The following is a 24,826-nucleotide window of genomic DNA, read 5'->3' as shown; positions in this document are numbered from 1 at the left end:
TGGCATGAGGGAATTAATGATGATTTTCCATGGAAGTTCGCCATCTTAGTGCTACAAGTTGCTACGTTGCTCATCCACAACGAACTGGAGATTGGATTTTTAGCATTCGTAGGATTCACAAAATCGAGGGTCATGATGAATTCTGTTCGATAGGTTCGGGTCTAGACAAGAACTTTCATTGTGTCACGGTCAATAGTTGTATAAATGAGGTGCGATATGTTTAAGCAGTTAATTATTTGATTATTGCTTGAATTAGAACATGAAAAATTATCGATCACCCCTAACAAACTCTTGTCACGTCGGAACATATGGAGCATGTTCCTAGTGGGTATGGTGAACCGGAAGATCAAACGAAAAATCACTTTACGTAAAGGAAAAACAAGAACCCACGCCCTAACCCGCATCCATTTCATTACTACCAATCCAAAGAAATACCACAATCTTTGAGATACTCGGTTCATGTTGAAAAAGTGTAAAGTTAGATGAAGTTGGCTCCCAGACATTTTTACCAATCTCTCTTCTTATCTAATATATAATGATTGGAATTAGTCGCATTGAAGGGGATCTCGCAACTCCAGTTTTTCATTCCTATGCAATTAGCAAAACTCTGGAAGAATCAGTTGGATCTGTAGTCCATTACCGTCAGTTGGATCTGCAGTCCATTACTGACTATTATTCAACTTATTCTCTGCTCAAGCCAATGAAAATTTTCTTATAGTCAGGACTAAAGATAAAATAAAGGAAAACTTCAAACTAATATACCTATAATAAATATATATTCCGTTAAATTTTATTGTCAAATTATTGAAATGTATAAAATGTGATAATTGATAAATATATCAATTTGTGGTTTCTTATGATATTATTATTACTGCCTGGATAATTAGACATCCAACCCGTAACCTTAATGACCCAATTGCAAGAGTGGAGCTCTATCAACTGAGCTATATCCCCTCGAGCCAGTGGCTCACCTTTTCTAAGTAATGGGGAAGATGATCGAAACATGTCACTGAAACAAAGATGGGTTGTCAAGAACGTAGAGGAGGTAGGATGAACAGTTGGTCAGATCTAGTATGGATCGTACATGGACGGCATAATTTAATAAACATTAATTGATAATAATTTATTATAAATATATCAAAATTTTTTATGATCGAAAATTAAATTCAGATAAATTGACTACAGGTATAACAAATTAGAATTTTTTCGTCGACGTACTAACCCCGAAGAAAAAGTTGCCGCTGTCATCGTCAACGACAGTGTTCGTGGCAGGACTTAAGAATCTGTCCTCTGCCTCTTCATCCTCAACCCATCTTCGTTAGAGAAAGAGAAGCAGAAGTAGAGAAGAGAAAATGGAGGAGGAGAAGCGATTTCAGATTCCCAGGGTGAAACTGGGCAGTCAGGGATTGGAGGTAACAATCTTTGCTTCCTTTTGTCCTTACGAGCCTTCTCTATTCAGGTGATTATTGAATTCTTGTCTTCATGTTTTCAAGAGCGGTAGTTTTCGTTTCAAACCCCAAAGATGGTGCCTGATTATTGTGATATTTGACCAAGGGACTGTTCAGAAGCTTTAGAGTGCATCATCGTGCCCAAAGTCCTTGGCTCCTTGCATTAGTTTGACGAGTGTGATCTGGGTTTTTGATTAAGGGTGTGATCACAGTCAAGTCATCCCCAGTTGACTCCTCGAGCTCGACCGAGCTTGAGTTTAGCTCGAGCTCAACTTGGTCGAGTGTTCGGTTTAGCTTAAGTTCAAATCGACTGTCCAAAAGCAAGAATTCTATGTGAGACTGCGAGCTAAGCTGGAATTCGAGCTAAGTGAGCTTTGAAAGTATCATGAAATTGGAAAACAGCGTAATAAGAGTTTCTTATGTATTTAGATGTTTTACTCTAATTGGGATATCTTATATTCAGCTATGAGGGTCTAAGTATGCTCAATCACATTCTCGATTCCATCCAATACTTGCATGCCTCAAACTTGAAAGGATCGCGTTGAATTGAGTTGGCTCGTAGCAGCTCAAGAGTAGCTTGGCTTGGGTGTGCTCTTAGTTCCGGCAAGGGCAAGCGAGGATGGACACTTAGCATGTTCAAGTCATTTCAAGAGAGTAGGGGAACTATTTATTCAGGACTCTTGTTCTTAGGATAGTGAAGAAATTTTTTATCTTCACAAGATTTGAGATAGGATATTGAAGAGATGACTACTGAAAATGACGTCCTCTCATCTTGTGCAGGTCTCTCGACTAGGCTTTGGATGTGCAGGACTCTCTGGTGCCCTGAATACTCCTCTTTCCCATGAAGCTGCATGTTTACTCATAAAGAGAGCATTCGAGAAGGGCATCACCTTCTACGATACAGCAGATGTCTATGGTCAAGATCATGAAAATGAGATCATGATTGGAAAGGTGATGCCTGTTTTAATTAGCTTTCACACATCAAGATTTAACCTCTCTTTGATAAGTTTGACCCTGAAGATTCTTGAGAAATGGACGTTTAGAGACTGAAACTATGCCTAATTTCTTTGCTGGTTGTCCTGTTACTGAGACCAAATTAATTACTCACTCAGGCTCTGAAGGAGCTTCCGCGAGAGCAGGTTCAGTTAGCGACGAAATTCGGCATAGCAAGTTTGACGGGGGCTCAACCTGCCATCAGAGGTACTCCTGATTATGTAAGAGAATGCTGTGAAGGTAGTCTCAGGAGACTCGGGGTTGATTACATAGACTTGTACTTTCAGCACAGGGTGGACACCACAGTGGCGATAGAGGATACTGTAAGCACTGTCGAATCATGTTGTTTCTTCACATTGCTTTCTAGCATATGATCGTGTTTCTCTGACAATTGCAATGTGAAAAATTGGTTTAACTAAATCAATTGCAATTGGTAAGATAGATGGGAGAACTCAAGAAGCTGGTGGAGGAAGGGAAGATAAAGTACATTGGTCTGTCAGAAGCTAGCATCGATACGATAAAGAGAGCTCATGCCATTCATCCAATCACAGCTGTGCAAATGGAGTATTCTCTGTGGACTCGTGACATTGAGGATGAAATAATTCCACTTTGCAGGTCTACTCCTATGATCCTTAAGATGTTTTCTGTTTCCCCTCAAGATATCATGGAAATGAGTCGGTTTTTGCCTGTCTTTCAATTTCAGAGAACTTGGCATTGGGATAGTCGCATATAGCCCTCTAGGTCATGGATTCTTTGGTGGGAAGGCAACTGTTGAGAGCTTGCCCCCAGAGAGCGTGTTGGTATGTTTTTTCGCCATTTATTTTGATGATATTAATCATTAGTCCATTGGCGATCCAGATTATGTGACCATCCGAACTTTAAAAAGTTACTTTTTGTTAGATTTAGAATTTATTAGCGTCAACAACAGAAAGCAGGGTGAGCAATCCTGACAAACAGCAACTGAAAGACCCAAAATGGAAGTCCTCAGTTACTGCACAACATCTAATGCCTATCTAAGGACAAGGACACGTTTCCCTTCTCATTCAAACAACTACTAAGTCTTGCTCTAATCAACCTCTTAATTTGCAAGAGGATTAAATCAGAGGATACAGCAGACAACAGTTTACTGCCTTAGAAACCAAATTTTCGGATTTCTTGGTGATATATTGTTGACACCTAAAATTTTGATTAGGTTTTTAAATTAGGCCTTAGTCTCTTTTAATTTTTGTTTTTCCTTCGGATAATAATAAATAATAAAAACAACAAAAAATAGTAAAAACAACAAAAGACAAGAAAAACGAAAAAAAGAAGCAGCCCATTGGGGTTGGGCCTTCGCGCCCAGCCCCCCTCCTTTTTCTTTTCCACGCAAGCCCTTAGGGCCCATCCCTCTTTTTCCCAAATCCAGCCCGGCCCCCTTCTCTTCTTCTTCTTCTTCTTCTTCTTCTTCTTCTTCCTTCTTCCATCCTCCCCTACGCCTGCAGCTCACGCGCACGAGAGGACACCAACGCGCGAAGGACGACCTACGACGAGGAGTGTAGGCCGACGTCGGCCGGAAGAGACAGATCTCAAGCGCCATCATGGGCTTCCTTCAATGCCGAGCACGCCTTGTTGGAGGAGCGAGGATGGGACGCCGGACTTCGGCCGCGGGCGTCCGGTCGGTAAGCCAAAGACCGGGCGGCCGAGCCCCTCCGTCGACCGGACCTCCTCGCCTATAAATAGCGGGGCACCACCTCCGTCGAAGGACACACAAAAAAGCCAGCAAGCTCAGAGGGGTTCCCGAGAGACTTCGGGGAGCTCAAAGAGCGAGCAGGAAATCGGGTCGCGAGCTCAAACCGACCTCCCTCCGAGAGACTTCGGGGGAGGCCGGCGGCAAGCGAACCCGAGGGGGAGAGACACACGAAGGGAGAGAGAGGCAGGAGATCGAAGTCGCGATCCTTGGACACCCCACCGAGACTTCGGGGGCCGAGGCTTGCGGCTTGGATCGAGTCTCGCCGGGGCTTCGAGGGCCGAGCGGCTTAGAGCCTCAGAAGAAGCCGAGGCCGTAGAAGGTCGAAGCCGAGAGAGGAGGTTCCGAGGACCAGACTGGGAGCCGAAGCCTCCGCCTTCGCCGACGCCGCCGCGCTCCGCCACCGTTCCAACGCCGTTGCCGCGATCGATTCGCCCAAGCCGCACCAGCATCCGGAGCCGAGGAGCCGCCGTTTGCCGTCGTCACCTGCCCCTCGCCGCCACCGTTCACCGCCTTATCGCGCCGTTGCTGCAAACAGGTAACAGTAGACGCCGCCACCGCCCCCAGACGCATCGTCGCCGTTGCTCGAAACCCTGGCCGCCTCCCCTGTCTGTCGTCGTTATCGCCCTTGTCCCCTCCGCGAAACCCTAACCCCTGACCGAGGAGACCTACTACGTCGCCGTCGAATGCCGCACCGCCGTCCGCCTCGTCGCCGCCATCGTCAGGCGTCGCGCCGCTGTCCGGTGACATCCCCAGTCCCTCCACCCGCGCCGCAGACGGATGGAGAAGCCAGCGACCTCGCGTCGGGTCGAGCAGGGTCGGGCGCGGTTCGCGAAACCGGGTAGGGTTTCGCGAACCAGAGGCGGCCAGTCGTTGGGTCGGGCGTGGGTCTTGACCGGGTAGGGTTCCTGGGCGATGGGGCCAAGCGGGTTTGGACGCAGGGGCCGGTCTCACGCGGATAGGAACTCCTTTTGTTCCTTGGGCTTCGATTAAAAATTTTGGGCCGGGTTGTGTTGGGGCTAGATTTTTAGTGGGCTAAAATCGGTTAGGTTTTTAAAAAAGGAAAAATCCGGGCCGGGCCGCGTTGGCCCGTCCGGTTTCAATAGACGACCCGGTCGGTCCCAACCTAGGGATCTGACCCGGTTCGTTTTTTTATATTATTATAATATAAAATAAAAATAATAAAAATAATTTATTTTCCAAAAAATTAAAAATAAAAATGTCCATATTTTCCCAAAAAAGCCAAAAAAGTCAGAAAAAGCCAAAAATGATTTATATTTTCAGAAAAAGATCCAAAATCCAAAAAATGTTTTTATGTCCAAAAAAAATTAGAAAAAGACTAAAAAAATGTTTTTCCTTCCAAAAATGCATGGAAAATCCCTCAAAAATCCAAAAGCCTTAGGGTTTAAACAAGATTAGGTACCGAAAGGGCATTAGTGATTAACTAGTGTAATCAAGTCCCCGATCCTAATTTCTCTGGTTACGCAGAGCGAGTATTTCTCCCGATATTTCGCTTGGGTTTCTAATCAACCCACCCAAAACCCGATTAGTGGCGACTCCGTTTAAAATTGACTTACAAAGTTAAAAACTTGGACTATTAAGTCGTGAATTGGTGGACTTGGGAGAGTCCGGGCTTAATAAATTCAGCCGAGCCATTAGCCTCCTTTAGGCGCTCGTACCCGATTGCGGGCGTCGAGAAAAAAAGAGGTCGCGACATATATCAGTGATAGATATGTTTCTATATAAATTCTATTGTTTTGTGATAGAATATGCATCCAAGATTCACTGGAGAGAGCTTAGAGAAGAACAAAGTTATATATAAAAAATTTGCTGACCTCGCTGCAAAGCATTGTTGCACTGCTCCTCAACTGGCCCTAGCATGGCTTCTTCATCAGGGGGATGACGTTATCCCAATACCAGGTAACAATTTTGGGCAAACATTGAGTCACATAATAGTAGATTTTGTGTTACTATGCCACTAGCTGTCGATTTTTGCAAAATTAGGAGAAGTATGTCAAATCAGGCGGCTGTTAATTTTGTGATGTTTATAACAAACTTTAACTTTGATGATATAGGGACCACAAAAGTCAAGAATCTTGAAGACAATATTAGCTCAGTGGCACTTAAGCTTAGCCAAGACCATATGAGAGAAATTTGTGAGGTCGTGGCTGTGAATGAAGTAAGTGGGGAAAGAGAGTTAGAATCATTTGCCAAGTATTCGTGGGAAAATGCAAATACTCCACCAAGACAATGCGCGCCATAATTGAAAGATTGACCATGGATTTGCTCGATGGAGGTGTTTCTCCCTCATTCTTTCCGCTAGTTGTTTTAAGGGATAATACTCTAGTCAAAGCTTGAGGTCGTTGGTTGTGATATCCACATTGCAGTCTCATCATGGGGAGCCTGAGAAATCAGAGAATCAATGATGTGAAAGACATTTATGTTATTCCATCTACGAGCTTGTTGAGTTAGAAACTGTAGTGTATGCCTGAACTTTTGGATTTGACAAGCAGAGGTGTTATGTTTTAAGGTGGAGATGCTCTGCCTGCGCTTTATTTTGATGTGATATTTCATCGGTTGTGGAATGGTGAGGTTCAGCTGATGGAGCACGATGCGGTAGAAATCATAAGTTGTTCCGAAGAGCTTCTCACACATAGACAGATAATATTCGGTGCATGAAAATTGTTGCTTAGAGACACTAGTTAATCTTTCTGTGGATATAGATTAGTGTCTGCTACACTCAAAAATTGTTCCATCTCACAGAGAGCAATATGTTCCTTAGCTGAAATTTTTCTCGAAGTGCTTTGGTGAATTGTCCCGGACTGTTCGTTTGAACAACTCTGCTTGATATCTCTAATGATAAGCATGTCCAATACCAGGCAAAGTGGGTCGGCAAGAATTTCTGATATGTCATAAATTGAGGCGTACTTTCCCCTAGTTTATGGGCAAGTTCGGTTCTATATTGTAAGAATCAAAATCTGTCTGAAAAATGTGAATGTAAGGGACTGAGATTGATAAATAGTTTTGATACGTGTAGTTAATGCTTTTCAAAATCGGAATCCTTATTCCTCCTATTGAGAACTGGTGTAAGCAACAGAAGTTCGATATCTTTGTTGTAAGTAGAGAGGTCAAATTTGTATTTAAACTGGCTTATCTAAAGGGATTTAACAGATATTAGGGTGCTTCATAACGCTGTGATAATGTGCGAGACTAAAATTTTTGATCAAGATGCATTACAGTAAGTATCACGCCTCAATCATCAAAAAGCCACTTGGGTCAGCCTTCACATAGAACCTTAAGCTATTGAGTTATGAGTTCACTACCTCAGAAATTATTTGAACTGGGATTCCTTCTGCTTTGGTAAAACGCTCTTAGGTTTGTGCTGATAGACATTGCCCCACATTGAACGCATTTTCCGATCACCGGTCTTGGTGGTCATAAGGGAATCGCATGAAACACTCATCATATCCGGCGACACAGATGCATCGAGTGAATTCTCGTTGCAGGTCAAATTCTCAAGAGAGCTACGGATCCTTCCTAGTGAATGTGCCTTTGAAACTCGAAGGGAGTGGGGTGTTGTGCTTGAGCTGCAGAGCCGTGGCATGTCGTTTTCATCAAGGTCGCGCTGATGCATGGTAGTAGAAGGTCCAATGTGTTTCTCCACCGTCGAAAACCTCAAACTACGTCACTTCCCTCTTGGCCTGGCATTCGAAAGCCAACAAGAACTGAATTCCCACGAATCACTTGTCCGTTGTTTGTTCAAGGCTATTTGAAGGTCCACGTCGTTACTTTCACGTTAAACGGACAAGGTGAAACCATTTAACCCCGCACAAACATGCATCGCGTGGAACCAACACCATCCACCAGTCTCTCCAGCTCTCTCTCTTCCCCGGCACTATATCAATGCCGCTTCATATAAGCCCCTGTATAGCCAAGACAGTAACACTTCAGTCTAGTCAGAGTCGAATCAGTTGCACCCTTTGAGTTGAGTGCCCTTCTTCTAGTTTTCCATAGACTTTTGGTCCTTGTTTGAAGATCATGGCCTCAACAATCCTGATGCACTCAGTCCCTGCAAGTCCGAGGACCGTGATCGACATTATTTCCAGGAAATCTATCGTGAGAGGATTTTTCCCAGTCAACCATAGTCCCAGGTTGGCTCCCAAGTTGGCTCCCAAGTTGGCTTGTGCGTGAAGTGTATGACTAAGGTAAAGTAGCAGAATTTTGATCGATCTTGCCTGCTACGTGAACAATGTGATATTATGAAGTTACTTGAAGTAACCTTGGTACTTGGTGAATATTGCAGGAGGGCAAGCCAGATCTGAATCCAAAAATCAATCAAGATGAGACAAGCACCGAGCCATTCAGAATCATCAAAGATACCATATCCAATGTTCAAATTTGGAAACGATCTACCAACTTGGTTATTTCGCTAATAAAACCGATAAATCGATCTTAAGCCTTAAAGATCAAAATATCAATTTTATTCGCAAGATTAATTATTCCATCTAAAGTTTATGATGGAATAAAAATTACATGCGGTCAACCAAGAAATGAATACTAATTGGGAGATATGTCTATCGCTCATATATGCAGTGTTAGATACTAGTGATATATATTAGGCAGTAAAATATGCAAATATGCTAGAGATGTGCATCTTACCTAATCGATGATATTCTTCCTAAATTTGAACCAAACACAATCAGATCGGGACCACAGCGAACGACAAGCGATGGTTCACGGTAGCGAGCAGCGATGGCTTCCGGACGGGCAGCGAGACCACATCAGAATTCGCAGCTGAACAGTGACTCGATCGTGGTGCTTGAGGCGCTCGATGGTGCTCACGACAGCAACCAGCGTGAGCTTTAGATAACCTGCAAAAGAAAGTAGAAATTCTCCCAAGTTGCAGAGGAGGCCAGCACAAGACGATCACTCATGAACCAGACCTAGGAAAGCTTCGAGGGTGCTCTTGGAATGTCGGGAATGTCGCAAGTCACCTAGACTGGCACGGCGATGGCTGCAACGTTGAGTTGGACCAGAGAACCGCAAAGTAGCAACACTTTTTGTCTCTTTCGGCTTAAACCCCACAAGGCAAGGGACCACCGCCTCAAAGTCTCCTCCTTTCTCTATATTTATGTTGAGTAAGTGGATCCTTAAAATTCTGACTTCACCAGCCAAGCTCTTATATGTTGACCTCAAAGCCTTTTCTTTTTTTATTTGCAGGACATGCGGATGAGGTGTCCATGAACGTTGATCTTCACGGTGGTGCTCATGAAGACTTCATGAATCATGACTCGAATGTGTTGGGCTTCTCGATCGTGAATTGTGAATCTCCTTATCAGAATGAGGACAAAAGTCCTTGTTGACCTTGAATTGGGTTTTGCGAACACGAACTGGAACACAAGGCGGGTGGGACGCAATGCTCCTCGCTGGACTGGACTTGCTGGCGTCACTGGATGACCACTGGACTGAAGATCATTGGAATTGCTGAGGGGTCTTGCTTGGAGGTTACGGAGGTCGTCGAAGATTGATGTGTCACCGCAATGGACAATCGGCAGCAGGTTAGCATTGAGGGGCAGCCACGAACTCAGCAAAGTCACGGCCGTGAAAGGTCTCGACCGTGACTCCTTCAGCTCCCCTTTCACGTATGTTTTCTATATTGTGGCCGTATATTCAATGTGTGGCCCCAAACAAATTGCACGCGAGGTATTATATGCGTCTAAAAATGTCTCTCTACGGATATATTTTTTTTTTTTTGTCGCGTTACATTTATACCCCTAAATATATCATTGAAATATATCGACCTTGTGCATTATTCCCTTTGTATTTTTTCCCAGAAATCGAAATCAAAGGTATGTTAATGCTTGAGAGCTTCCTAGCACATGAGTACGAGTTTTGGGGAGGCCAAATACAGGTCGCTTTTTTTGTATATGTAGAGTTTAAACTTTAGGATAAAAGTTTCTCCATGATAAGTGTTTTCAGAGAAATTTAATTGGTGATATTCTGCTGATTAAATTCATAACTAATCCTTGCGTAAACTAATGTTAATCATGTTGACAGGTGAGCACTGGCTTCACAGATGTTTTCGCATTCAGCGGGCCGGCACCTGAGAGGATCAATGGTAGACTCGCAATGATTGGCTTCGTGGCAGCCATTGCAGTTGAACTATCGAATGGCCAGGACTTGTTCACTCAGATTAGTGAAGGTGGCATCCCGTGGTTCATAGGGACAAGCATTCTGCTCTCGGTCGCATCTCTTGTTCCGCTGTTTCAAGGAGTCACGGCCGAGTCTAAGTCAGATGGGTTGATGACTTCCGATGCTGAGTTGTGGAATGGAAGGTTGGCGATGTTGGGACTGGTCGCGCTAGCGTTCACCGAATATGTCAAGGGAGGAACTCTTGTGTAGGGTTCAGAATGTAATCCTCAGAAGCCAATAAATTGAACCGTTATCTTAATACAAAGATTGTGCACAATACCTTCTTAGTTAGATTTGACATTACAGTTGTTGTCATACTGTAGATCATTTTCTCAAAGGATATGTCAGTGTACTATTCCACGTGAAGAATACTTTCAAGATAACTCCTTCCGTAAGAAGAAACATCGATTCATTTGAAGCGAAAGTAAATAAGCATCGATCAATTTACAAGATGGTAATCGCAGATTAATAAGCTGCAGGCACCTTTGCGAATGAGTCGACGGTGAGACTCATATGACTAAAAGGAGAAAACACACTCATCTCAGTATTTTCCAGAAGTAAATTAACTAAAGCAACAGTAATAATGATGGACAGCCTTGGTGCACTGAGTGTTTGTGATCCGAATTCTTGTTGCTGTTCAATTTCTCGAAAGAGCTCTAGATCCTTTTGAAGAAATGCATCGCCTCTCTTCTCTCAAGAATTTCAAATATATCCATATTACCTTAATATCTAGATATTTTTATTGAAAGATGTTTAATGAAGAGTGTAGAAATAACTAGGAAGATTTTTTCTCTAGAAATACCTAGAGAAGGATAGGAATACCAATAAGATATTTTCTCTATAATTATCTAGGGAGATGTTATATCTAATGAGACATTATGCAGACTAGAAACATCAAGGATATTTGTAGGATACTTTTATGAAGATATTATAGGAGGCATAGTCACCTCCTTAGGCCTATAAATACCAAACACCCTTATTTGTGGAGCTTGAAATTAGCATCCATCTAAGAGTGTGCGAGGGAGTTTAGCTTCCATAAGTGAGTGTGCGCTTGGCGCACAAGTGTGCAGAAGAGTTCTCCCAACCAACATTGTAAGAGGGTGCCTTTATTAATAAGAGAGTGTTTTCTTGAAGTGAGACGCGTGTCTTCATCAATAATTGATATTTGAGTCACGTTTCTGCAACTCAACATTTGGTATCAAGAGTTGAGACCAAAATTCCCATGTCATGTAATACGGAAAAAGTACCAAAAAAGTCCTAAATCTATTGCATTTATATAAATTCAGTTCTAAACTTTTCAATTGGACTAATTTAGTACTAAACCTTTTAATATTGGAACCAATTTAATCCATCCGACCAATTTTGGCCGATTGGCGATGATGTGGATGTCGGCCGAGACGCTGATGTGGCAATTTTTATGATTTTTTTTTATGATTTTTTCGAATTTTTATTAGTTTTTTATTTCTTTTTCCTCTTCTTTTCCGGCGGTGGCTGGCGAGGGCCACGAAGCCCTTGCCTGCCGCCGACGAGGCAACTTTGCCCGCATTTGGGCAAGGCCATGGCAGCCATCACCAGGGCGAAGGCAAGGGCTGCAAAGCCCTCACCAGCCGCCGGTGAGGGTCGCAGCCCTCGCCACCAGCCGCGGGCGAAGGCAGGCGGGCAAGGCCTAGGCGAGGCCGGCCTCACCCATATCCGGGTGAAGCCGCCTTGCCGGCGGCCTGGAAGAGGCCGAGCGAGGGCTGTGACCCTCGCCTAGTGGTTGACGAGCCTCACCGAAGGCTCGCCGGCCACTGTTGGAAAAGAAAAGGAAAAAAAGAAAGAAAGAAAATTAAAAAAATTCAAAAAAAAATTCTTAAAATTGCCACGTCAGCGTTCGCACACCTGGCCGACGTCCACGTTAGCGTCGGCTAGCCAAAATTGGCTGGATGAATTGAATTTGTATCAATATTAAAAGGTTTAGGATTATATTGGTCCAATTAAAAAGTTTATGACTGAATTAATATCAATGCAATAGGTTTATGACTTTTTGGTATTTTCCCCATGTAATACACTTAAACCATTAAACACCATTTCCCTTCCTTACCTCGGTTGCTCCTTCGCTTGCTCACTTGCCAAAGTCTTGTCCCACATGCACATACACATTATAAATTTACACTTCCGCAATCCAACAATTGATATCAAAGTAAGTAGTCGGGAATAGTGAACAGACCAATTGGGATCATGGTACACAAAGAGAGTGGCTTGGGACCATTGTACTTGAAAAAATGGTCAGGGACCGGAGTACGACAAAATTCTGCCAATGCACAATCAAGAACTGTGATCTATTGATCTGGATCAAGTTTACTTGTTAAAGTGTAGAGCATTATATCCAAGTTGATATTTCAAGTATGGTGAACAGCGTAAAAAAGCTCAACAGCTCCAATTACAAAAATTGGAGTACCCATGTGTAATTTTATTTGTTTGGTCAAGACTTGTGAGATGTCATGGGTGGCAGCAACACCACACCACCCACGAACGATGGCAAGTTAATAAAGTGGAACATCAAAGTAGGTAAGGCTCTATACGTTCTTACTGTGATTATTGAAAATGAGTTGTTACAACACAACAAGAATGCAAAGACCCCAAATGTGGCAGGTGATAACTTGGTGGCATTGTTTGCGAGGATGAATATTGCCTAGTTGCAAAAATTGCAAAACGAGCTATTGTTGGTGTTGCCACAATATATGACAGCAAGTCAATATTTCTCCAAAGTTAAATCTATTTATGAAGAAATTTCAAAATTTAATTCTCAGAATACTATCTCTTATAGGAGGATGAGAGAATATTCACGGATTTTTTTTTTGAAAAATGAATATTCACGGATTAAGGTTAGAATATAATGGTATTGTTAAGGGCACTTGTAGATGGGCAAAAGAGCCAACTCTAACGAGTTGGAGAATGTATTGACCAACCAAGAGGCTTGAGATAGACGACAACTTTTTTACAACAATTGGTAATAAAGTGATCATTTTTTAAATAATGAATAGTAATGAATTGATCACTTTCTTTTTTAATATGCTGATTGGGCATGCTAGAAAGTTAAGGATGATCAAGAAATTAATAAAATATGGCAACGTCGGATTTTCGGCGACTCAAATGGAATTGACACTTAAATGATCATTTTTTTTTAAAAGGGCATTTAAGTGTTTCGAAAACAAATTTATATGGCATTTCTAGTGTCTTTATCCTCAAGAAAAACGTTCCTTTAGCTGAAAATGTTGCTCGGAGTGCTTTGGTGAATAGTCTAGAACCATTCTTTGGCGAAAAACGTTCCTTTAGCTGAAAATGTTACTGGGACGTCACGATATGAAAAAGAAGAGCTATGACGTCCCAGAAGCGTCACGTACTAAGCGCAAGTGGAAATTACATGGATTATCATCTTACAAGACTTATTGATTTCAAATGTCGGACTACAATGTCCACCTTTAAAGGTTAGCATGTATAACATGGATATCTTAAGATCTAAATTTTATATCACAAGGTTACTCTAAAATAGTCCTGTCAACTAATATTAGACAATCCAACTATAATCATAGATAAAGATCATGAGAAGTTCATTTACTTTCCTTTTTAAAACATTTGGGCTTACAAAAATCAACTTGGATTACTTACAAGTTTTTCACCTATATACAACATACTTACATGTTCAAACAAAAGTGTAAGTAAACAGCCAGTGAAAAGGGTGAGGGGGTTTCTAACTCCACTATCCCACACTAGCCCATCTCCATCAAAAAAACAAAAGACGTATCCTCCGGCTTCTACACGATCTGGGCGCCTAAGCACCTCCCATCCCGGCTCAAGGTCCTCCAGCACCAAAATGAAGGGGGCCAAACAACTCTCCTTCGTGGTTTATGAACCACGCAACAAACCTCATCGCAGTCATATATACTCCGTCGTCCTCCATCCACAGCGTAGCCTCATACTTCGTATAGGTTAGCTTGATATCAGGATCATACACATCATGGAAAGAAACATCAATACACGCTATCACCCCGTAATGAGTAATTGGTGGCATGTCCATACTAACGATTTGAAAAAAAATAAGGAATGAGCAATGCCTAGTAAATAAATAATAAGACACTATCCTAGAGTATCCACGGCTGCCAAAGAAAACAAGAGAACATAACCAAAAAGTTTAAGATACTAAGAGAGGATTGTCCCAAGTATAACTAAATGAAGATTGACACATCACATGAATGATCACTCCATACCAAAAATGTTAAATGCACATGTATACCTCATATGCTCTAAATCTGTACCAAGATAAAATGCAACAGCAGCAGGCGAAACTCACACGCCAAGTGGAATTTATATTTTAGTGTGTATATCAAATCCATTCTCGATCAGTTTACCCATTAGAACGCCGTTGGCCCAATCGAGTCACTTCCAGAATCTCACATCCAGACTTCCACAATATTGCTATCATGGGCATCTCACTCCGAAGCATCCCAATATCCCACAATCGAGGCATCCCTGATCACCTACAGGGGCATCTCACTCCGAGGCATCCCGGTGTCATACTCAACCGAGGCATCCAAGAACACACAGCATGGGCATCCCACTCCCTGGGGCATCACCGGCATCTTGGTATCGATGTAAGTCTCTTACTCATTTGAGGCACACATTCCACACATCTAACCTTTGATTAATATCACATCATAGCATGCACAAGACCTCGAGAGTACACAATTACATCAAGCAGGACTCATGCTCACAGAATACTTCACTCATGTCACACTCATTGCATACACATGTCACCGTTGGTAACTGTACAGTGACCACACTTCAAATGATGGAAGAAGCATGCTCATGCACAAACTAACCACTATCATGAGATCATTAGACTCCATATATGTCAAGAAAGTCAGGTACAAGAGACATAACAACCATTACACATTCTTGGATCAAGACAGTATATAAGTTAATATGGGCAGTTTCAAACACAGACACAGAAAGTACATATAATCTTATCGGAATATTACAAATTTTAATATGTTATAAAAGAGACATAACTTAACATTTTTTGTGAAGAAACCTAGGCCTATATCTCAATGTATAAAGAGCAGTAATTTGCTGTCTTCTTTCTTAAAATTCTATAGCAGCTTTCCAGATTGAGTACCTATAGAAGAAGGATCATTTCACTACTCGAACCTTGACTGTTTGTTCTCAAATTTTGATATGTTGTTCCTAAAGATGTTTCCTAAAACTTCCATGGAGGGTCTAAGGTCCAATTATTTCTAGAAAATTACAGAAAATTCGTAGAACTACCTAAGGTTTTGCTGTTTTCTGCAGAACAGCTTACTGTTTCGAAGAGAAATGCTCTCACTAATACATTTTCGCATGAATCTCACTATAACTAGAGGTCGAAACCTAAATTAGATAGTGTTCTCTTAAGTAAACTTGTTCTTTTCTTTAACTACATCTTTAAAATCTCAAATGACGCATAACTAAAGGGTTTTCCATCTCGGTTTTTCCAAAACAGAATGTTTCGAACCATTATACTCATCTACAGCTCAACTAAACCATTTAGCTCATCTACAATTTCTCTTTTAGTATCACGACACTTCTCCAACAGCACCTAAGAGTAACCCAGTATTTCTTTGCCTACATACAGCCATCCATAGCTTGATTCAAGACAAGTACTCACATCTTGACTCATCTACAGCAACAAGCATCACCTTTCTTCACTTGGCAGTTGACTTTTCACTTACTCAACCAACTCAGTTTGCTCATACCCAATTTTTAAACCATCCAAAGCCTTAACATGACATGCAAGGACTCACAGCTTCAATCTAGAGCTCATCTAGCCTATTTCAACACAAAACAACATCATCACACCTAATCCTCCACCATTCAGCTAGTTCCGTGAGTTCCCTCAACAAAACATCGGATAACTTCTAGCTTAGGAACTTATCATTTCCCTACCGGTTTCTTGACTTCGTTGGTGGCTCAAAGCTCTCCAAGAATTTGCTTCTAAACTCACACAAGAAGCAAGAATCGCTAGAACTGCTGCTACTTTGTTTCTATTTGAACCGAGAGAGAGAGAGAGAGAGAGAGAGAGAGAGAGAGAGAGAGAGAGAGAGAGAGAGAGAGCAGAAGAAGAAGAAGAAGAAAGAGAGGGTTTTGGTCTGTTTTGGAGAGAGAGAGATGAGTGGCATGAATTATGAGGGAGATGAGGCTATAGGTGTAATCCCAAGGAAAGTAATCATTGACAAGCTTAATGATTATGTTTCTTATGCAGCTTCGGTTTTGGGGAAGAAGAAAACCGAGGGAGAAGAGAGAAAGAGAGAGAGGGAGAGAAAGAAATCGGTTTATTCTTCTAATCGGTTTCTAATGTCTTTCACTTAGTTTCATTCCGAATCCACTAAATTTTGATTCCCTTGTGACTATACGAATGAAATGGCGCTTTAACATCTCAGCACTAATCTACGAAGAATACGAAGAATTTATCACGAGAAATACTAAAGTTAGTAGTTAGCACTAGCATTACAATCACTTATAAGTCTTTAATAAAAATTTCTAATTAAATCCTCATAACGGCAATCTATAAACTTAATCGAAAGTGAAAGCACTCGGGCCTAAATACCTGTCTCTGGCTCACTAGGCTCATCCTATGACATTCTCGGCCCACTAGACTTAATTTACTATTCTAATGAATCCGACTCTCAGCTCTCTCCAAGCCAAGCCCAAGTCCATAACCTTTCCTTCGGCCGACTGAGCCCACCTCGATAACTCGTGTGGCCCACTAACTTCTTAAGCCCACACATTCCTCGCAGCCCATCGGGCTTGTCTTATGGCCCGATTTAAAAATAATCCAAGCCTTTAACAATCCAATTACACTAATAGGGTTGGTGAATTTTAGGATGTCACTAATGAAGATTATTTAATAAAGAATGTAGAAATAACTAGCAATATATTTTCTCTAGAATTATCTAGAGAAAGACAAAGATATCTAAATGATATTTTCTCTCTAAATATCTAGGAAGATGTTATCTATATATTTCTAGGGAACATTACCGAAAAGCATCTAAGATATTTCTAGAAAGATATTTTACTTGAAATATAGATATTTTAGGAGGCATAACCACCTCCTTGGACCTATAAATACCCAAACACCCTTTATGAAGCTTGAGCTTGACATCTATCTAAGAGTGCGTGAATAAGCTTAACTCCCATAAGCGAGTGTGAAAGCGTGCTTGGCACGCAATTATTCATTAGTAAGAGTGTTTTCTTGAAGTGAACCTTGCGTGTCTTCCTCAACAATTGATATTTGAGTTGCGCTGCCACAACTCCACATTTGATATCAAGAGCTACGCATATGAAGTTCAACAATCTTTCCTAGTGAATGTGCCTTTGAAAGTTGAAGAGAGACAAGAAGACGGTGGCGGGTCATGCTTGAGCTTCAAAGTCATGGCATGTTGTTCACATCAAGTATAAAATATGTTTTTTTTTTCTTAAAGCCAAAAAGTAAAAGGGGAAAGCAAAAAAAAAAAAAAAACAAAACAAAACAAAAACATAAGAGAAGTGCACAATCAGTTTATATATAAGGGAAATGGGATAGAGAAGACTGAGATATGTATGGGAAAGAAAAGAAAAAGAGAGGAAGAAAAGAAAGAAGAAGAAGAAGAAGAAGAAGAAGAAGAAGAAGAGAAGGAAAGAGGGTTTTGCATCACAAGAATTTGGTGAAATCAATTCAACTCTGATTTGTAACACCTGCTAAGTAATCACACCTTTCGTTTATCTAATAGAAGCAATATTCAAAGTTAGGGCACAAATTAGATGTTAAATCGATTTTGAGCTTCAAGGTCAATTAAGAAATTGTTGAGCTGTGTGTACATATAGAAATGATAGTTTAGGGTGTAGTAGAGATTGAGATTATTTGAAACTCGATTTAGACTTATAGTTTGCTCGAAATAAAATTTTGAAGTTGGCTGCGAGTAATGAGAATGTGAGACCAATGGCTTTCAGGTCATATCTCATCTGTTTTCAGCTTGATTTTGGGTCGGCCAAGTTTTGGGTTACACTTCAAAGATTTACCTTTTGATTGTAATTTTGCTTGAAACGAGATTTGATATAGAAAATTATAACATGACCAAATGTCATGCTCAAGTTTTGTGTTGTAGATAACTTTGAATATCTGCTTCGAATGAGAATTTTGTTAGTGTGTAGGAGTCCTTTTGTTAGCATTTAAGATTAGTATAGTTGTCTCATAATTATTGTAGTATTTTACTTAGTTTTGACATCGATTCTCGTTTAATTGTTAGGATTACAAAATTATTAGCATTTATAGTTACGTTGTTTGATCATAGGCATTCTGAGTTGAGTGGTATTATTTCTTTTTTGAATTTGTAAAGTTATATATAGAAAATAAAATTGATAAGTTATGTTATGAGTAAAGAATGAGCATATTTCTTGAATAAATTGAATCGAGCATTTACTATCATTTGCGTATTAAATATGAAAATGTTATCTTTGGATTATAGTCTAAACTCACAAGATGTCCTTAATTTGAATTATGATTTATGAAATGTTTATATATCGATTTGTGAAGTGGTTTATGAAATGGAGTTTGAAACAATTTGGGAAACGTATTGTGATATATGAAATATTTTTGGATTGGGTTTTGTAGAATGTGGAGGGTGATATGGATTAGTGTTGATACTTAGTATCACTGTGAGCCCATTAAAGGACTTGTGGGTATGCATATTAGTTTATGATATCCTTGTAGGCCAGCCACTAGCAATATAGGTAGAGACATTGCCAAGGGGAGAGCTTGGTTGCCTTGTTAATGGGTGTTATGCATGATCATGGTTGATATCTGAGATTGAGATTGGTCTTGGGAATGTACCATCCACATGTGTGTTGAGATTAATCAGTGGGCTGGATTATTGGTAGTTGTTTCGATATTATTGATTTAAACGAGTATTTATGCTATGAAAATGTTATGCTAAAGTAACATATATAACTCGTTTTAATTTTAAAGTTTTTTATATTATGGATTTGGTGCAAATGAGCTTTGTTTGTGTTTTAAATATGTATAGTGGTTACTCGATATGCTTAAAAGATATGTACTATTCACTAGATTATAATTGGTCATTCCCCTCATCTTTTATATTTTCAAGTTCCTCGGTCAACGGCAAATAAGGTGAGAGTATTATTAGTAGTAAACTTTTGGGAATTTTATCTTGGATATGGCTTAAAGGACTTATATATAATTATTAATAGTTTGTTGGATTAGCAGAACTCTAATTGTATATATTCTTTTTGGAGGATTATAGATAACGGATTGTTGATTATATTTGAGACTACATCTTTTATGTGAAAGGACAACAATGTCATCCCCCTTTCTCAATGGTTTCGGGGTGTGACATCTTTTGGTATTAAAGCTTAGGTTGTGATTTATTTTGGTGTAAATTTTATATGGTGTTGTGGGATTGTGTGGTAGTTTTAGCACACTAATATATTTGGTGCTAAGGTAATGGTTCACTTTAGATATAGGTTATCATGTATTCTGACTCAAAGACGCTTACCTCGCTTCATAGAAATAGCAAAGGCAAGTGAGTTGTGCTCCCAACACCAAAGATATGCCTTAAACTTCTCAAGCTATAGCTTCAAAGAAAAGACTAGAGAATTGATTTGATAGGAGTCCCGACTCGGGTGAAACTACATAAGAGTCTCAAGAATTGTTTCCCTTGTTTAATTTTACGTTGGCAATGATCCATTGCTATCATCAAACGAAAGAATTAAGTGAAGGTGGAGCAACTAGCTTATGTATCGTAATCATAGTAGTATATTAAGTAATAGATTAGTCGATGAAATATACCATTGACATGACTTTTTATAGAGATTAATCAATGGACTTGACTATTGATGCTTACATTGCAGTGATGGTTTAAATGGGCTATTTTATTAGTATAAAGCTTTATGGACAAGAAACAATTTATATATGATTTGATATATATTTTATACCTAAAGTCTAGGTAATGGAGTTTTGGTATTGCTTTGAAATACATGTATAGTGATTACTCAATTTTCTTTAAAAATATGTATTATTCACTTGACTATGGTTGCTAATTCCACTCATCTTTCATGTTTTGAAGTTCGTCGATTAGAGGCAAGTAGGACAAGAGCGTTATTGGTAGGGAACTTTTGAGAGCTGTATATTAGGTATGGTTTAAGGGAGTGGTGTATGTAATTGTTGATAATTTGTTGGGTTGGCTGAATTCTAATCGTATATATTTTTTTTGGTGGGTTATAAAAATTTTGATGTCATAACCATTCGGTTAGTTTATTTGATGATTATTATTATTATTATTATTATTAAAATAGGATGACACAGCTTATCTTTCTACACCATACATATAGTTGGAGATATACATGTTGATATCGGGCGGTTAGTTATGTTTGCAACTATGTCTTTCGTGCGGAAGGATAGTTGTGTCATCCTCATTTCTTGTAATTTTTAAGGTGTGATGGATATATACGTTGCTAATAGGTTGTTGGTTATATTCGAAGCTCCATCTTTCGTGTGAAAGGACTATCATGTCATCCCATTTCTTCTACATTTTGGAACGTGACATCGAGGACACGTCGATGCATGGTAGTTGAGGGTCCAATGGGTTTCTCCACCGATGAAAACCTCGAACTACGTTACTCCCCTCTTGGCCTCACGTTCGAAAGCCAACCAGAACCGAAGTCCCTCAAACCATTGTCCTTTGTTTGTTCGGGGCTATTTGAAGATCCACGTCGTCACTCACATTAAACGGGCAAGGTGAAACCATTTAACCCCAACAAACATGCATCACGTGAAGCCAACACCATCCACCAGTCTCTCTCCAGCACTCTATAAATACCACTTCAGATCACTGATTCTAATACAGTCCAAGACGCTAGCACTTCAATTTTGTCGGATTCGATTCGATTGCATCCTTTCAGTATTGTTCTATTAGTTTTCCCAAAACTTTTGGTCATTGTTTGAAGATCATGGCCTCAACAATCTTGATGCACTCGATCCCTGTGAGTCCTACGACCACGATCGACCTTAGTTCCAGGAAATCTGTTGCGAGAGGACTTTTCCCTGCCAACCATAGTCCTAGGTTGGCTCCTCGAGGTGGCTTACGCGTGAGATGTATGACTGAGGTAAAGTAGCAGATTTTCGAATGATCTTGCCTATAACGTCAACAATGTGATATTGGGAAGTTTATTGAACTAACATTGGTACTTGGTGAATGTTGCAGGAGAACAAGCCGGATCTGAACCCATCCCCGAAATCAAAGGTATATTGATGCTTCAGAGTCTCCTAGCACATGAATCCGAGTTTTGGGAAGGCCTTACTTAGACACGTAGATTCTATCCACTCAAAAAGATTAAACTTTAGGATTGAAGTGTCCCTAATGGTAAGTGTCAAAGAAATTAAATTTTGATGATACTCTGCCGATTGAATTTCTCACCAAGGGAGATGGTCACTCATTCTAATGACATGATTACTTTGTCTTCCAATTATAGTCCTTTTGTAACGATTTCTAATACATAGACAAAACCAGTTAGTCGGACTACAAATGTTGCGACAGCCTAGGTGTGCATAGAATAGTACATGCGAAATGTACTAGCTATATGGCATTTTACATTGACTAATTAATTTCACCGAATAAATAACCACTTCTTGCGTATACTAACGTTGATCATGTTGATAGGTTAGCACCAACTTCAGAGATGTGTTCGCATTCAGCGGGCCAGCGCCAGAGAGGATCAATGGCAGACTCGCCATGATTGGCTTTGTGGCGGCCATTTCGGTTGAACTGTCCAAAGGCCAAGACTTGTTCGCTCAGATTAGTGAAGGTGGTATCCCGTGGTTCATAGGGACAAGCGTTCTGCTCTCGGTCGCATCTCTCGTTCCGCTGTTTCAAGGTGTCACGGCCGAGTCCAAATCGGATGGGTTGATGACTTCCGATGCTGAGTTGTGGAATGGAAGGTTGGCGATGTTAGGACTGGTCGCACTAGCCTTCACTGAGTACGTCAAGGGAGGAACACTTGTGTAGGGTTCAGAATGTAATCCTCAGAAGCCAATAAAGGGAACCATAATCTTAATACAAAGATTGGGCACTATACCTTCTTGGTTAGATTTCACATTGCAGTAGTTAACATACTATAGATCATTCTCTCAAAGGATATTTTGATGTATTATGTAACATGGAGTATACTTCTAAGAAAACTCGTTCCGTAAGAAGTAGGAGCAATTTCTATTGAAGCAAAAGCAAAGAAGCGTCGATGAATTAACGAGATGATAATCATACACTAATAAGTCGCATGCCCATCTGCCAATGAGATGAAGACGAGACTCATAGTGAAAGAAGGACATAATTTATCTCAGAATTTTCCAGATATAAATCAACTAAAGCAGCAGCAATAATAATGGACAATCCAGATAAACTAGTGCTCCTGCACCGAGTTTTCCTGTTGCAATTTGAATTCTCAAGAGAGCTCTAGATCCTTCCTATTGAAGGAGCTCCTTGAAACGTGAAAGAGAGACAGGAAGAGAGGAGTGGCGTATCACGCTTTGATCTGCAATGTCAGGGCACGTCGCTTTCATCAATGTCACGCCAAGAAAGTTGCATTGCAGGTCCGACGCGTTTCTCCACCGTGAAAATCCTCGAACTACGTTGCTCCCCTCTTGGCCTCACGTTCGAAAGCCGACTGGGAAGACTAAGGACCCATCAAGTCATTTGTCCTTTGTTTGTTCGGGGCTATTTGAAGGTCCACGTCGTCACTTTCACGTTGAACGGACAAGGTGAAACCACTTAACCTTCGCGAGCACGCATCACGTGGAGCCAACACCGTCCACCAGTCTCTCTCTCTCTCTTTCTCTATTTAAGTGCCACTCCATTCCGCTCACTCCATAGTGCAAACACAACAGCGCTTCAAACTAGTCAAATTCGATTTAATTGCAGCACTTTGAGTTATAACCTTTTGGTCATTATTCGAAGATCATGGCCTCAGCAATCCTGCTGCGCTCGATTCCTGCAAGTCCTAGTGCCGCGATCGAGATTAATTACAGGAGATCTGTCGTGAGAGGGCATTTCCCCGCCTACTATGTTCCTAGGACGGCTGCCCGAGGTGGCTTGCGCGTGAGGTGTATGACTGAGGTAAAGTAGCACGACATTGCTCTTCGATTAATGCGTCTGTAGTATGATAGTGGGATGTCGATTGAATAGGCATTGGTGCGTTGTGAATATTGCAGGAGATCAAGCCGGAAGGTAGCACGGAGACACCAGCTTCTGACGTTCCCTCTTCATCGCCTACACCAACCCCATCCCCATCCCCGAAGCCAAAACGGAAGGTATTTTTATGCTTAAAAGTCCCCTAGCACATGAAACCGAGCTTTAAGGAGGCATTCTTTATTGCGTTATCTACTCGAAAAGTTTACTGTTGGGTTGAAGTTTCCTAATGTTAATTGTGGTTATAAAAATCGAACTGGTGATACTATGCCGACAAGTTAGTTGGATCATAACTGTGCGATAGAAAATGCATCTAGTGCTAATGTAGCTAATTATATTGACAGGTGAGCACCAGCTTCACAGATGTGTTTGCATTCAGCGGCCCGGCACCGGAGAGGATCAATGGCAGACTGGCGATGATTGGCTTTGTGGCGGCTATTGCGGTCGAACTGTCCAAAGGTCAGGACTTGTTTGCTCAGATCAGCGATGGTGGCATCCCGTGGTTCTTGGGAACGAGTGTTCTGCTGTCGGTTGCATCTCTGGTTCCACTATTTCAAGGAGTCACAGTTGAGTCGAAGTCAGGCGGGTTGATGACTTCCGATGCTGAGTTGTGGAATGGAAGGTTGGCGATGTTGGGACTGGTCGCGTTGGCCTTCACCGAATATGTCAAGGGAGGGACACTTGTGTAGGGTTTGGAATTGAAGTTGCATAATTGGAAAAGAGTAATTCAGAATGTAATCCTCCAAAGCAAATAGAGTGAACTATTACTTGAGCGCAAATGTTGTGCATAATGCCTTATTGATTAGATTTCAATTTAAGGTATTCATATTGTAGTTCGTTCTATCAAAGAATATGTCAAGGTATTAATCAACATGGAGTATACTTTGAAATAAATTTCTTCCGTAAAGGAAACGTCTAAAGGACATACCTCGATTAGTATCTGAGATGGTACTTGCAAACTAATAAGCCCCAAGCACCTCTGCCAATGATTTCACCTAGATGACTAAAAGGTGAATGAAGAACACACTTGAATCAGAAGGATGTCAAACTTTTCGTAAGTAAATCAACTAACGCAACAATAACGAGGATGAATGGAGCGAGTTCGAATCATTCATTGGATGAGCGGAATATCAGAAAATCTCTAAGAGCAAGCGATTTTGCAACTAAAACTAGATCAAACTTCAAATTTACCTCTTCCAAAAATGGGGGAAATT

At 40.9% G+C, this 24,826-nt stretch overlaps 4 protein-coding genes across 4 annotated transcripts; all 4 read left to right on the top strand.

The window, feature by feature from the left end:
- Positions 1-1,255: 1,255 nt before the first annotated feature.
- LOC104423653 (perakine reductase) lies at positions 1,256-6,769 on the top strand. The gene is made up of 7 exons (XM_010036118.3): positions 1,256-1,412; positions 2,229-2,399; positions 2,561-2,764; positions 2,884-3,056; positions 3,145-3,241; positions 5,934-6,087; positions 6,243-6,769. The coding sequence occupies exons 1-7, from the start codon at positions 1,353-1,355 to the stop codon at positions 6,428-6,430; spliced, it is 1,047 nt and encodes a 348-aa protein (XP_010034420.2). The 5' UTR covers positions 1,256-1,352; the 3' UTR covers positions 6,431-6,769.
- Positions 6,770-8,330: 1,561 nt separating this feature from the next.
- LOC104434588 (early light-induced protein 2, chloroplastic) lies at positions 8,331-10,627 on the top strand. Its single transcript, XM_039307824.1, has 4 exons — positions 8,331-8,372; positions 8,471-8,494; positions 9,996-10,016; positions 10,225-10,627. The coding sequence occupies exons 1-4, from the start codon at positions 8,364-8,366 to the stop codon at positions 10,567-10,569; spliced, it is 399 nt and encodes a 132-aa protein (XP_039163758.1). The 5' UTR covers positions 8,331-8,363; the 3' UTR covers positions 10,570-10,627.
- Positions 10,628-21,262: 10,635 nt separating this feature from the next.
- LOC104432269 (early light-induced protein 1, chloroplastic) lies at positions 21,263-22,514 on the top strand. Its single transcript, XM_010044732.3, has 3 exons — positions 21,263-21,537; positions 21,636-21,674; positions 22,092-22,514. The coding sequence occupies exons 1-3, from the start codon at positions 21,382-21,384 to the stop codon at positions 22,434-22,436; spliced, it is 540 nt and encodes a 179-aa protein (XP_010043034.2). The 5' UTR covers positions 21,263-21,381; the 3' UTR covers positions 22,437-22,514.
- A 771-nt stretch (positions 22,515-23,285) lies between these two features.
- Positions 23,286-24,483, top strand: LOC104423671 (early light-induced protein 1, chloroplastic). The gene is made up of 3 exons (XM_039307823.1): positions 23,286-23,540; positions 23,636-23,734; positions 23,957-24,483. The coding sequence occupies exons 1-3, from the start codon at positions 23,385-23,387 to the stop codon at positions 24,299-24,301; spliced, it is 600 nt and encodes a 199-aa protein (XP_039163757.1). The 5' UTR covers positions 23,286-23,384; the 3' UTR covers positions 24,302-24,483.
- Positions 24,484-24,826: the final 343 nt, after the last annotated feature.

This window comes from Eucalyptus grandis, chromosome 2 (assembly GCF_016545825.1).
Source record: "Eucalyptus grandis isolate ANBG69807.140 chromosome 2, ASM1654582v1, whole genome shotgun sequence".
NCBI lineage: Eukaryota > Viridiplantae > Streptophyta > Magnoliopsida > Myrtales > Myrtaceae > Eucalyptus > Eucalyptus grandis.
Note: the sequence above shows the minus strand (reverse complement) of the source record. Positions and strands in the feature narration are given on the sequence as shown.

Bases quoted from the DNA above. Each gene is read 5' to 3' on its own strand.
- LOC104432269 (XM_010044732.3), top strand. From the start codon at position 21,382: ATGGCCTCAACAATCTTGATGCACTCGATCCCTGTGAGTCCTACGACC. The intron at 21,538-21,635 runs GTAAAGTAGCAG...TGAATGTTGCAG, and splicing joins GCGTGAGATGTATGACTGAG to GAGAACAAGCCGGATCTGAA. The intron at 21,675-22,091 runs GTATATTGATGC...TCATGTTGATAG, and splicing joins ACCCATCCCCGAAATCAAAG to GTTAGCACCAACTTCAGAGA.
- LOC104423653 (XM_010036118.3), top strand. From the start codon at position 1,353: ATGGAGGAGGAGAAGCGATTTCAGATTCCCAGGGTGAAACTGGGCAGT. The intron at 1,413-2,228 runs GTAACAATCTTT...CATCTTGTGCAG, and splicing joins TGGGCAGTCAGGGATTGGAG to GTCTCTCGACTAGGCTTTGG. The intron at 3,057-3,144 runs GTCTACTCCTAT...TTTCAATTTCAG, and splicing joins GAAATAATTCCACTTTGCAG to AGAACTTGGCATTGGGATAG.
- LOC104423671 (XM_039307823.1), top strand. From the start codon at position 23,385: ATGGCCTCAGCAATCCTGCTGCGCTCGATTCCTGCAAGTCCTAGTGCC. The intron at 23,541-23,635 runs GTAAAGTAGCAC...TGAATATTGCAG, and splicing joins GCGTGAGGTGTATGACTGAG to GAGATCAAGCCGGAAGGTAG. The intron at 23,735-23,956 runs GTATTTTTATGC...TTATATTGACAG, and splicing joins CCCCGAAGCCAAAACGGAAG to GTGAGCACCAGCTTCACAGA.
- LOC104434588 (XM_039307824.1), top strand. The intron at 8,495-9,995 runs AAAATCAATCAA...CTTTGTATTTTT, and splicing joins GCAAGCCAGATCTGAATCCA to TCCCAGAAATCGAAATCAAA. The intron at 10,017-10,224 runs GTATGTTAATGC...TCATGTTGACAG, and splicing joins CCCAGAAATCGAAATCAAAG to GTGAGCACTGGCTTCACAGA.